This window comes from Thamnophis sirtalis, unplaced genomic scaffold (assembly GCF_051295495.1).
Source record: "Thamnophis sirtalis isolate CommonGarterSnake01/CBP01778 unplaced genomic scaffold, rThaSir2_p1.2 scaffold_5, whole genome shotgun sequence".
In the NCBI taxonomy this organism is placed as follows: domain Eukaryota; kingdom Metazoa; phylum Chordata; class Lepidosauria; order Squamata; family Natricidae; genus Thamnophis; species Thamnophis sirtalis.
In genome coordinates, this window is record NW_028261385.1 from 22,152,042 (window position 1) to 22,164,459 (window position 12,418).

At 39.4% G+C, this 12,418-nt stretch overlaps 1 protein-coding gene across 2 annotated transcripts in view; it reads left to right on the forward strand.

Annotated features, from left to right (window-relative positions):
• EGFLAM (EGF like, fibronectin type III and laminin G domains) overlaps positions 1–12,418 on the forward strand; it is a 122,884-nt gene that overhangs the window by 52,201 nt on the left and 58,265 nt on the right. For both annotated transcript variants that reach the window (XM_087715431.1, XM_087715432.1), the window contains exon 4: positions 4,325–4,351. In XM_087715431.1, the coding sequence (XP_087571557.1) occupies positions 4,325–4,351 (27 nt within the window). The remainder of the gene's footprint in view (positions 1–4,324; positions 4,352–12,418) is intronic.

The window sequence follows — 12,418 nt, forward strand, 5'->3', positions numbered from 1 at the left end:
CCCATAACCATGTTAATAAAGATATAAATCAATTTAAAAGCTACAGAATGTCGTACTATCCTATCACTTTCCATCTCACTACAGTTCTTCTCACCAAAAATCTAGGAAATACAGATGGAAATACACATTTTTATTGCCTTCCTAAATATTAATAGAGTGAGGTCCATCCTAATATTAGACCAGGGGTGGGTTTCAATCGGTTCGCGGCGGTCCCTGCGAACCGGTTGGTCGCCGAACCCGGAAGTAAATAACTTCCGGGAACGGCGAAGGCCGCGCCCGCCCGCCCGCCCACCCGCAGTCCTTACCCGGTTTTGACGAGTTCTGTGCTTCCACGCATGCACAGGATGCATACAGCGCCTGCGCGATCGTCCAGGAGCAGCTGGAGCGGCGCGCAGACGCTAGTACACATGCATGCACCGTGCGCGTGCACAAGGACGTCGCCGGCCCCGTTCCAACTGAACCGGTTGGAACGGGGCAAGAAACCCACCCCTGTATTAGACCTAATAGAAATAGCAATAACACTTACTTATATACTGTTTCATGGTGCTTTGTAGCACTCTCTAAACTGTTTACAGAGTCAGCATATTGCCCCAACAAACTAGGTCCTCATTTTACCATCTACAGAAGAATGGAAGGCTTGAGTCAACATTGAGCTAGTGAGAATCGAACTGCTGGCAGTCAGCAGAAGTTAGAATGCAATACTGCATTCTAACCATTGAGCCACCACGGCTCCTATAAGAAGGCTACTACTGAGAAGGTCCTTTCCAAGCCTCACCCTCCTAGCTCAGTTATGTAGGTGAAGTGTTGAAGCTTCTTGTATATAATTAAGAGAACAATGTTATCAACACATGACCTCTCATGTGATGTGGTCCAGTATAAGAAAGAGAAGGAAACCGGGGATAAATTTATATATTAGGGCCACCAGGGCTGCAAAAATCCATATGATCATAGGACACTGCCTCGTGTATCTTTATTCCACATATTGATCAACTGGATTTTTGCAGCCCTGATTTGGTAGTCCAATCAGATATAGCATAATTCTTATGATTTCTCATTAAAAGCTAATATGAGCTAATATACTGCCATTTGAGCCGATTGGGGCTTTCGCGTACAGAGCGTATGGCGCCTGCGCGACGCTGCACCAAGCAGCTGGAATGTCGCGGGTGGTAAGTAAGCATGCGTGCGCTGCGCGTGTGCTGCATGTGTGTATGTGGTGGACGCCGGCCCCCGTTGCAGTGTATTGGTTGCAATGGGATCCGGAACCCACCACTGATCCAGCTCTGTGGCTGATTTTACAAAGTTAAGCAAGGACATCAAACCTGATTACAATTTGGTGATTGTAAGAACATCTCAGCATTAGAAGAGAATTACAAATTGTTCTAGTGCTTTGGCTACTTTAGAGAGCCAAAGCACTAGCAATAGTTTGGTTAGTGGTTAAGGCACCAGACCAGGGATGGGTTGCTAATCCCGTTCCAACCGGTTCGGTTGGAATGGGGCTGGCAGCGTCCTCGTGCACGCGCGCAGTTCACGCATGCGTCTTAGCACCTGCACGATGCTCCAGCTGCTCGCGGAGACTCGCGCAGGCGCTGTATATGCCATGCGCCTGCGTGGAAGCGCAGAAGCCTTCAAAGACCGGTAAGGAGCGCGGGCGGGCAGGTGGGCCCTTCGCCGTTCCTGGAAGTTACTTGCTTCTAGGTTCGCCGACCAACCGGTTCGCGGGGACCACCGCGAACCGGTTGAAACCCACCCCTGCACCAGGCTATAAAGAAGAAGACAGTGAGTACTAATCCTCTCTTAGGCATGAAGTGGGACCATGGACTTTTATCAGATGCAGAAAGAAGGCAAAGGCAAACATTTCTAAAGAATCTTTCAAGAAAACTCCAGTCCAGGTAATTTCCAGAATCAATGAGGACTCAAAGGAACACTTGCCCCCCCCCTCCAAAAAAAAGCTGCCTGAACTGAACTACAAGCTCCAGGTGACCACAAGATGATAGAAAAACGATTCAGACATAGTTTTGCCCAGGTTTTTATAGCCCATATCTGGTAGTCCTGCTCTACATATTGTTGCCAAGTGAATTATAAGACCTGGCCGTGATGTTATGATAAATTTAGTTACTTGGAGATTTTATCTAAATCACTTAGGAACTAAAATGTAGCAAAGTATTAAATCTCTGGTTTTCTTTAAATCTTTCTTATCTCATTGCCAGCAGATGCAAGGTGGAGTTGCTATTTTTTTTTTCTCTTGGCAGTATACTTATATTACTACCGCCTAGGGAGAAATTCAGCAGGTGTAATATTTTCTATCACTGCCTTCCTTTCTATATTGGGAAAAGCCGCACCTGTTGCAATCCTAGGTACCATCCAGCTGTTAACCCAACCTCTCAGAACAAAAGGGGGGGAATAACACAGCAGAAAATGTTTCTTCCATTTTGGATTTAAGAGATTGAAATTCAGGGTATATTGCTGCCTGCCTAAAAACACATGTGCCTGTTTTCATACTGACTGTAAGCATGATGTTTCAATTAAGGAGAAGTTTGGATACAGGAGGAGAAACATCCAACAGTGACATCTTTCATTCAGAGAGAGCTGTGACATGTGGAACCAATCTGAGCTCCTCCGTCTGCAAGATCTTATTTAAAGGGCAGACATACCATTTATATACAAGAGAACAGCTCTGTGTATTAAAAAAAAGCAGGCTCCAAATTTCCTTTTGCAGTGGAATAATTTGGGTTGATATTTTTTTTAAATCGCAAAAAAAGGACTAAAAGTGAATTTGCAGCTAGGCTTGGATTACGAGTTGCAATTCTCAATTTTCCCCCTTTTGGTCCTCTTTTGATCTGTTTTTTTACTTTGTGTGGGTGCTCTGTTCTGTTCTCCTCAAACCAAAAGGAGAAAGTATTTGCTTTACTCTCATACTCAATGTCCTCCTGCTCAGCTTTAGATTTGAAAGGGGAAAAAGAAAAAAAAATTGAGAAAGATTGAAAAATACCATCTTTCTTTTCCGTGAGAAAACCGAAAAGGCATTATAGGTAGTCCTCACTTAAGGATCAGTCACTTAACCGCCATTTGAAATTACAATAGATCTTACTTACAACCTGGTTTTGAAGTTACAATGGCCACACCTATCCATGGTCATGTGATTGCATTTTGGGTGATTGGCAACCATTTAGGGCTCTTTGCAGTGTCCTGCGGTCATGTCACTGCAATTTTCCATGTTTTTTTTTTTGCTAGTTTCCAGGTCATAAAATCAGATAGAGTCATGTGGCAATCTGCATAACAACCACCATGTCTTACAGCTATAGTTCCAACTATATTTATAGTCATAAGTCAAAGACTGTATTATTTGAATACAGTATTTGAATGCTGTATTTGAATACCGACTGCTGTATTTCAAATTATTGCATAGTTCTGTATTTCAGATGTAAATCCTTCCTCAGTGGTTCCAAAATCTCATACATGGAATACACATGGAAACAGGATCAATTGGAAGATCTATTGTGAAACTCTTTTAAAAATCAATATAAAATCCAATGCCGGTGCTAATAGCAAAATGCAGTTGTACAAATAAAGCAGTAAAAAACTGCTTGCACTCCAGATACCAATAAAATCAAATGACTTCAAAAAAATATTGAATAAAACAATCTTTCCTAAATATCAGGTATATGCCCCGTTTTATATGTCAGGTGAGATGATGTTTCTTTTATTTTTTAATGTAATTTCAAAACTTCTGAGGTTTTGATTGAAGAGGAAGAATTTGGAGCAAAGTATTGTACATGTGGTTGTATTAAAATGACACGTTAATGAGTCCTTTTAAGTTGGCAGTTGTATGGGTGCATCAAAAAAGATTGCTATATAGAATGTGAAATTTTAATAGGATGGAATTAAATGTAAATTTTGTTATGTTATAAACTGAAGAAAAGTTTATTTTTTATATATTGTTAGTATCTTGACAGAGAAATCATGTTGAGTGCCTGCTAATAAATTAATCAGTTATGATTAGGTAAACAGGAAAAAATTGAATCTTATCACTAAACTGTATGGATTTTATAGGGGGCTTAAAATAGCATAAGTGAGCATGTGTGTTTTCTTTCGAAAAGATATATTTTTGACTAAAGAAAATTAATGGTGTACATTCTAGTGTAAAATCTATTGGATGTTTAATCTACCTAATATATTTTGATTTCATTCATTTGAGTGTGTCATAAAGGGAATGTTGGCCCTAAAATGGCTTATATTTTGAATAAACAAAGTAACTCTTGCTTTATTATTAAATCAGCATGTTTTTAATCATCCTGTTTCTTAAGATGTTTTTTTTTCCTGCTAGGGTCAGATGGCTGGGCAAGCAATTTTTGTAAGTACTACAGCTCGTGTATGTGGTTAAATGTAAACAATATTTGCTTGTTTAAATGTAAATTCATTGTGAGAATTTGCCAATTACGAAATTTTGCATGGGTAACAAGGAATGGATTTATTTGATTTTAGTTGCAAAGCTAGATGATTATGATGCAGAACTGAAAAGTATCTTAACTCAAGACAAAAATCCCAACAAAATAAAAAAAAAGTTTCTGTGGAATACTGATTGAGAGAGCAGAGAAATACAACTTAAACATTCATGTTCAGTATTTTCATTCAAAGTGAAATTTGTATGACACATATAATCTGTATGAAAATATTAGAGATAAAATCAACAACTGATGACCAAACTGTACTGAATTTGTTGTTCGTTGAAGAGATTTTCAATTTTTTATTGCTATGTTTAGTTTCAGTTGTGACACATCCAGTCATAGACAGTGCATTTAAGGAGTTGTAATCGTCCCAGTTTTTAATTTTTTTTACAAAACAGGTTATCAAATCATACACTGTCAGATTCCAACATACCATTTTTAACAGATCTGGAAAAAAGTGTACATGTTATCATTGGAGGCTTCAGATTCAACATCTGGTACCTCTAAACATTTTCTATTTTTTTTTGTTCATGCCCTTTTGGTTGGAAGGTTAGAAAAGATATTTACCCAAAACTGCAAAATAAATGGTCAGTTGGAAGAGATCATTTATAGAACATAAGCAGTGGAAGTGATGTGCCAGTCCCTGGAGGCTGTCAGGGTCTGGATGGGAGCGAACAAGCTTGCACTCAATCCAGACAAGACCGAGTGGCTATTGATGTTGCCTCCCAAGGTTAGTCCACATATTCCCCCTCTTACCCTGGGGGGTGAAATTATACACCCCTCAGAGAGGGCCTGCAATTTGGGTGTCCTCCTGGATCCACAGCTGACGTTAGAGCACCACCTGTCGGCTGTGACCAGTGGGGCTTTTGCCCAGGTTCGCCTGGTGCACCAGTTGCAGCCCTACCTGGACCGGGAGGCACTTCGAATAGTCATTCATGCCCTCGTCACCTCAAGACTGGATTACTGTAACACGCTCTACATGGGGCTGCCCCTGAAGAGTATTCGAAGACTACAGTTGGTCCAGAACGCAGCCGCGCGAGCGATATGGGGTGTATCTAGATACACCCATGTTACACCGATCCTCCATGAACTGCACTGGCTCCCCATTGGTCTCCGGACTCGCTTCAAGGTGCTAGTCATTACTTTTAAAGCCCTATGTGGTTTAGGACCTGGCTACCTGAGAGACCGCCTCCTGCCACTCACCTCCCAATGACCAACAAGATTGCACAGGCTGGGCCTCCTCTGGGTGTCGTCAACCGGACAATGCCGGTTGGCGGCTCCCCGGGGAAGGGCCTTCTCTGTTGCTGCGCCGGCCCTGTGGAATGATCTACCCGCAGAGATCCAGACCCTTACCACTCTCCTGGCCTTCCATAAAGCCTGGCTGGCTGATAAGGAGTCGAGCTCTGTGGCTCAATGGTTAACACATCTGCCTAAGATGTAATCAGCCCAGGTTCGAATCCCAGTAAGGTTATGGCTAGCTGATGAGAGCTAAATAGCTTGAAATAGATCTATACTAGTCTCCCTTTATTTATTTATTTATTCATCAGCACAAATATAACACACACACACACACACACACACACATATTGAGAGCAGGCCATGGAATTTCATTTTTAATGTGTACTCATAGCAAAAAATGACAATAAAACTTATCTTACCTTACGTGTTTTATGACCTTGTCTCTTTTATGCTGTGGTTCATTTCACAAATGTGGCAAGAAAGGTTATAAAATGGGGCAAAACTCACTTTACAAATGTCTCACTTAGCAAAAGAAATTTTAGGCTAAACTGTAGTCATATAAGCTGAGGCTCATTTGAGGGGACATTATGCTGAGGAAATCTGAGAGATAATTTAGAAATAAATGCACCTTTATAAAACAATGCATAGTCTATGCATATCAGTGCTTTATACATTTTGATCTACTCTCTCTTATTAAATATAAGAGGAGTTTAAGTCTAAAGTAGATTGAGTTTTTCTACATGTTGGGCAGCTTAATCACATCTGTCTCCACCAATCATATTAATATATGCAGTTTAATATATATTTTTAAGACCAGCCTATAAAACTATGCAAAAAAATAAATCTGAACACAGTCTAAATAAAAATGTGTAAGCAAAATTATGGGGGAAAACATACCAGTGATTCTTTATTCAGTAAGGAAAAGTATATTTTATGACTGATTGAACCTTCAGAGTTTGTCACAGCTTTCATTCATAGCTTTCCCGGTTTCCTTGTAAACATTTAATTTTTGAACCAAAGAACCTGTGAAGAGAAATGATTAGACTTCCCCTAAACCATTTATGTCGTATGAGCCTTTGATATGAAATGCAGTGGTGCTGAGAAAAACTAATCTGAACTCTAACCAAGATATTAATATTGCATTGGTTATTCAATAACATCTAGCAAAGATGTTTGGTTTCTGACCCTGCAGGGAAAGTTACACTGGTAGATTATTTCATTTCATTGCATTCAGAATCTATTAAGAAACATTCTTTTCCAGTTTTGTCTCTGTGGGGTTATATGCCCCTTCCCCCCAAAAAAGTTTTAGTTTAACTTACTGCAAGGCCTTAGAGTCTGGCAGGATATAGTTCATATAAAGATGTGTGCACAAGGGAGTAAAGCCCATTTGTGAAAATGTGGAAGCTTTCCCCAGATTCTTCATTCCTTCTAATCCTGTGCACAACACTTACGCCTCACAGCTCTCCAGTGAATGCCTAGCCGGACAAAATGTTTGTTGTTTTCCTGTTTTTTTCCCCTCGCGAGAGATCATTTTATTTTAAAGTGAGTGGTATTTCAGCAATAGCATGTGGAATAGCATACTTGAACTTGGGAGTGCAAATCCTCGTCTTAGTAAAGAAAGACAACTGTCTTTTATTTTTTCCTATTATTTGTCTTGGAAACATAAATAAAAAAAGCAGCGACTAGGGCTGTATTCATATGATTTTGTCAAGGGAATTAATGGGAGGGGAAAAACACACCAGCATTTTGAACTTTGGCAGCCAACTCACCAACTTTCTGCACCTGGAAATTCTATTTCAAGTTGTTCTAAATTTTGTATAATTTTCCATGTACTATGACTAAGATTATAAATATCTGTAAATGGGAAGAGAGGGGAAGAAGATTAAGGGGGGGAGGTTTGTAGCAGGAGCTGCTGTAATTGAAATTTCCACACAGATTATTTTAAAATGGGCTACTTAGTACTCTAGAAGAGGGAGACAAAATTCGAAATAATCTTGATAGATTAATGAAATGACATGTCCTCATTAAAGTAGAAGAAGAATGGATTGCCACAATTTTCAATCTTTGACCCGGTGTTCTTCAACATTTTTATTTATTACTTGGAGGAGGACATGGAGAGAATGCTTATTTTTCTTTATAAGATTGGCAGAGACACAAAATTTGATAGGAGAGTTAATAACCTAGAAGGCAGAATTTTTTTAAAAAAAAATTTAGTTGGAGAAGTGGACTGAGAACACAATTGAATAAAAATAGAGGTAAAGTTTTGAACTTAGGACATAGAAATATAATGCCTAGATATAGGAGAGTGAATCCATGGTATTTGTGAAAAAAAGAAATCATGAAATGATAATTGGTTGCTATCCCAAAAAATATAGGAGTAAACATGGTTCCTAAAAAGACAAAATTTTAGTTGTATCAGGAAGGATAGTCTGCATCTGGATAGTGGGCATCGCAAGAGACTCCAAAGAAACTCTTCCTAGCTTCTTGAGCTGTAAAGGAGACGGCAGGAGAATTGTAAATTCGAAGTTGCAAGTTTGGTATCAGCCTTACTAGGTAAATCAGACAGGAAACATGACCAGATAAGATTATTCTACTTTATTAGAGAAATACATTGATAGAGTATTGAATTCTAGGTTTCAATCCTACCCCCGCCCCCCTCAACTGTTGTGGGCCACCAGTGGTCTGCAGAGCTGGCAGCAAATTCGGACAGTGAGGAGGTTGGGGAGGAACATGGGCCAGTCCTGGAGGCTGGGGAAGGCTCTGAGGAAGGATATGTGTCGGAGGCAGAGAGGCGGCCAGAGCCGTATGCCAGTTATCAGCTGCTTTCAGAATCAGACATCTGTGAGGCAGGCGAACAGCTGGAGCCTGTTCCCAGTGTGCGCATGCGCAGAGTTGCCAGATGAAGGGAACAGCTAAAGAACAGGGGTCGACTTGGGAGTAAGGCCACAGGTGGACGATGAATGGCCCCTCCCAGAGGAAATAAAAAAGGAATGAAAAGGGAGGTGTTTGCAGGAGACAATTAGTTTGGTTAATTGGTTCGTGACTCTCCGAGATTCCTGGCCAGGTTTTGCAGATATCGGCCTGTCAGCTCTCCAAGCCAGATAAGGTCTGTGATTGTACATCCTCCCTTGAAAGACTTTGTTGGATGTGAATGAGCAGAATTCACAGTAAATTAATAAAAGGGGTTTGGGTTGGGACAAGGAGTTTCCTTCATGCTCTGGTGAAGCCTAGGTCAGAACACCTACCCCCATTACAGCTTGAGAAACTAGGAAGGATCCATTCTGAGCAGATTGCCCCATTCACTATTCAGCTGTGGGTTAGGCTATCTCTTATCTGCTGATTCCCTAGGCTGAAAAACTAATTTTACAACTGGTCCTTGCACTTAGTGATTATCATATGACTGAGGTTTGGGTGCTTCTGAACTAGTGAGTATTTATAACTAACTGTCACATGATTGTCCTGCACAATCACGTGATTGCCATTTGGGTACATCACAACCAGCTGCTGGCAAATAGACTCAATGGAGAAGCCAACAGTAAAATAGCAAGTTGTGGCTATGTGATAGCTTGTTTCTTGGGTTCCACCACAAAACCGCGGATGACAAAATCGCGGTCAACGAAAGCGTGTATGTGACGTCATCACAGCGCGACGAAAAAGATCGAAAAATGTAAAAATAAAGCGAAAACCTTACCCTAACCCCCCCAAACCTAACCCTAAACCTAACCCTAAACCTAACCCTTAACCTAACCCTAACCCTAACCCTTAACCTAACGAAAAACCTAACGCTAACCCTTAACCTAACGCTAAACGTAACGCTAACGCTCTAAACCTAACCCTAACCCTTAACCTAACCCTAACCCTAACCCTTAACCTAACCCTTACCTTTATGTGAATCGGCTTGCTGTAATTTAATTTTTATTTCAATTTTTCGATCTTTTTCATCACGTTGTGATGACGTCACATACGCGATTTCGTCGACCGCGCTTTTGTGGAATGCGGTTTTGACGGGTCACGTGTTTCTTGATGCCTGTGAATGGTTTTCTTAACAACCATGTTGGAAATGAAGTCATAAGTCCATCATGGTGATGTGAGGATGTCTTGCTTAATGATCACATCACTTAGTGATGGAGTTGCCACTCCCAACTGCGGACATTAAATGAGCTTTGTCTGCAAATTTAAATTAATAATATTACATTTTTACCTTTTGGAGCAACATGGAACTGTCTTGTGTTTTGTGTAAAAGTGCCAGAGAATTCGAAAACTGCTGTCATCCACATCTTCTTTTCTCTGAAATATCCCCATCTTTTTTCATTTGCTCTTCATAGGGCTTGTTTATTTTTTACCATTCTGTGGAAGTTTATTTCTCTTTTTAAAAAAATGCAGAGGTCAGAACTAGAAACAATACTTTGGCTGCATTCTGACTAATACAGAGCAGAGCAAAGCAGGTACTTCTAATAAGCTTAAAACAATATTTCTTCTTCTCTATTTTCTTCCGTTTGCAAGTTGAGAAAAATAACAAACCCACACGAGATATCCCTCTCATGCTAGTTAAAAGTAATTTCAGACATATATTCATGTCTTATCATAAATTATTCATATCTAGGTTTATTTAACAATAATGATGAAATGGGAACTCAGAGATAGATACAGAAGTACAGAATATCCACCCCAGACTTCTGAGTTGTTCTTTCAACTGTGACATTCAATGATAAAATATTTTTCATATCTAGAAAAAGTGATGCTCCTCAGACCATTGCATTGTTGCTTTGTTTGCTCTAGTTGTTTGCTTGCAGTCATGTACAGTATCTGTTAGGCTCTTGGCAACCAATTCATTGAAAGTAATTCTCCCAAGCAAGATTTTCAGAATCTTCTTTAGCAGAATAGAATTGAGATGAAAGGATAGAATTATAAGAATTTCAGCAATGGAATTGTTTCTAGTTTGGAACCTATTTATCCTTCAATAATTAGGTTAGAAGGGACACGGTGGCTCTGGCTAAGACGCTGAGCTTGTCGACCAGAAGGTCAGCAGTTCAGCGGTTCGAATCCCTAGTGCCATGTAACAGAATGAGCTCCCGTTATTTGTCCCAACTTCTGCCAACCTAGCAGTTCGAAAGCATTTAAAAATGCAAGTAGAAAAATAGGAACCACCTTTGGTGGGAAGATAACAGCATTGCGTGCGCCTTCAGCATTTAGTCATGTTGACTACATGAACATGGAGAAGTCTTCGGACAGCTCTGGCTCTTCAGCTTTGAAACATAGATGAGGATCGCTCCCTAGAGTCTCGAACAACTAGCACATATGTGTGAGGGAAACCTTTACATTTACCTAATTAGGGTAAGGATTTTTTTCCAATATGGAATCAATTCATTATGTCATAAAAAGTAGGGGGGGGGAGTTCCATAAAGGAGGACCTTGTAGATGGTTGATTACAAATCCCTTATAGGATTATGAGCCAAGCATTATAGTCACTCGTTCAGTTGGCCTCCAGTTAATTTCCAAATCATTAGTATGTAATTCAAAAGAATATGATCAACTACAAATTCTATGAACCTTTCTAGAACAGAATTAATATGCAAAACAACTTCTGTTCAGAAGGGAGATAGTACATCATACTTCTAGATCATATGAACCAGAATTAAATTTTGGACATTGCCTCTTCAGCAGTTTATTTGAACTTGGTGAATTTCCTCCTTATATGGTACTAGCTGGATACCCGTGCTTCGCAATGAAATTATGTGATTGGGCAATGCTGGAGAAATCTGGCTCAATCCACTGGCTCGGTGGTGGTTGGTGATTGAAACATATAAGGGACTATTGCTCTCACTGCCTTGAGTCTGGAAGCGGTTCTATAAATGGAAGGCATAGACATTTTGGTGTGGTACCAAAGTTTAGTAATATAAGATGCCCCAGACTGCTCCTGAGTGAAGAAATAGAACATCTGTCAGTTGTAACTGAGGTAATGGAATGTGAGGCAACTGGCAGTTGGAACAGAGTTCTTTTCAAGTGGGGAGGGGGAGTAGAACTTTTTATCATCAGAGCATGTTTACTGTATCAGAAATACTAATGATCTGATGGTCATTTCAAAAAATCTTTTCTTAGCCGAGCACCTAGAAACCAAGAGGAACATATATGCCAAATTTCAAGTTTGTAGGCTTTATGCTTCTGGAGATTTTGTGATGAGTGAGTGGTATTTGGCATATATATACATACATACATATATTTAAAGTCACATGTTATAAATATAACATACATACATATATGTATACATTTATACACACACACACACACACATGTTGTATTTGTGCTGATAAATAAATAAAGTAACTCTAAATAGATATAGATATATATACAGTATATATATACTGTATATATTACATTTTTTACAGCCCCTGGTAAGCCCCAATTATGGGAGGAAGCTAACTGCTTCCATCATCTGTCAATCGGCTCATCACAAGAGTCCATCACAACAGAAACCCAATATTTTTACTGTTGCCTTTGTTATATTTGTGCTGATAAATAAGTAGTCTCCCTTTATTTATTTATCAGCACAAATAAAACACATATACTGTGTGTGTGTGTATGTATGTGTATATATATATATATATATATATATATATATATATATATATATATATATATATATATATATATATATATATATAGTATATACGTATATACGTATATACATATACATATACATATACATATACACATATATACACAATATACATATA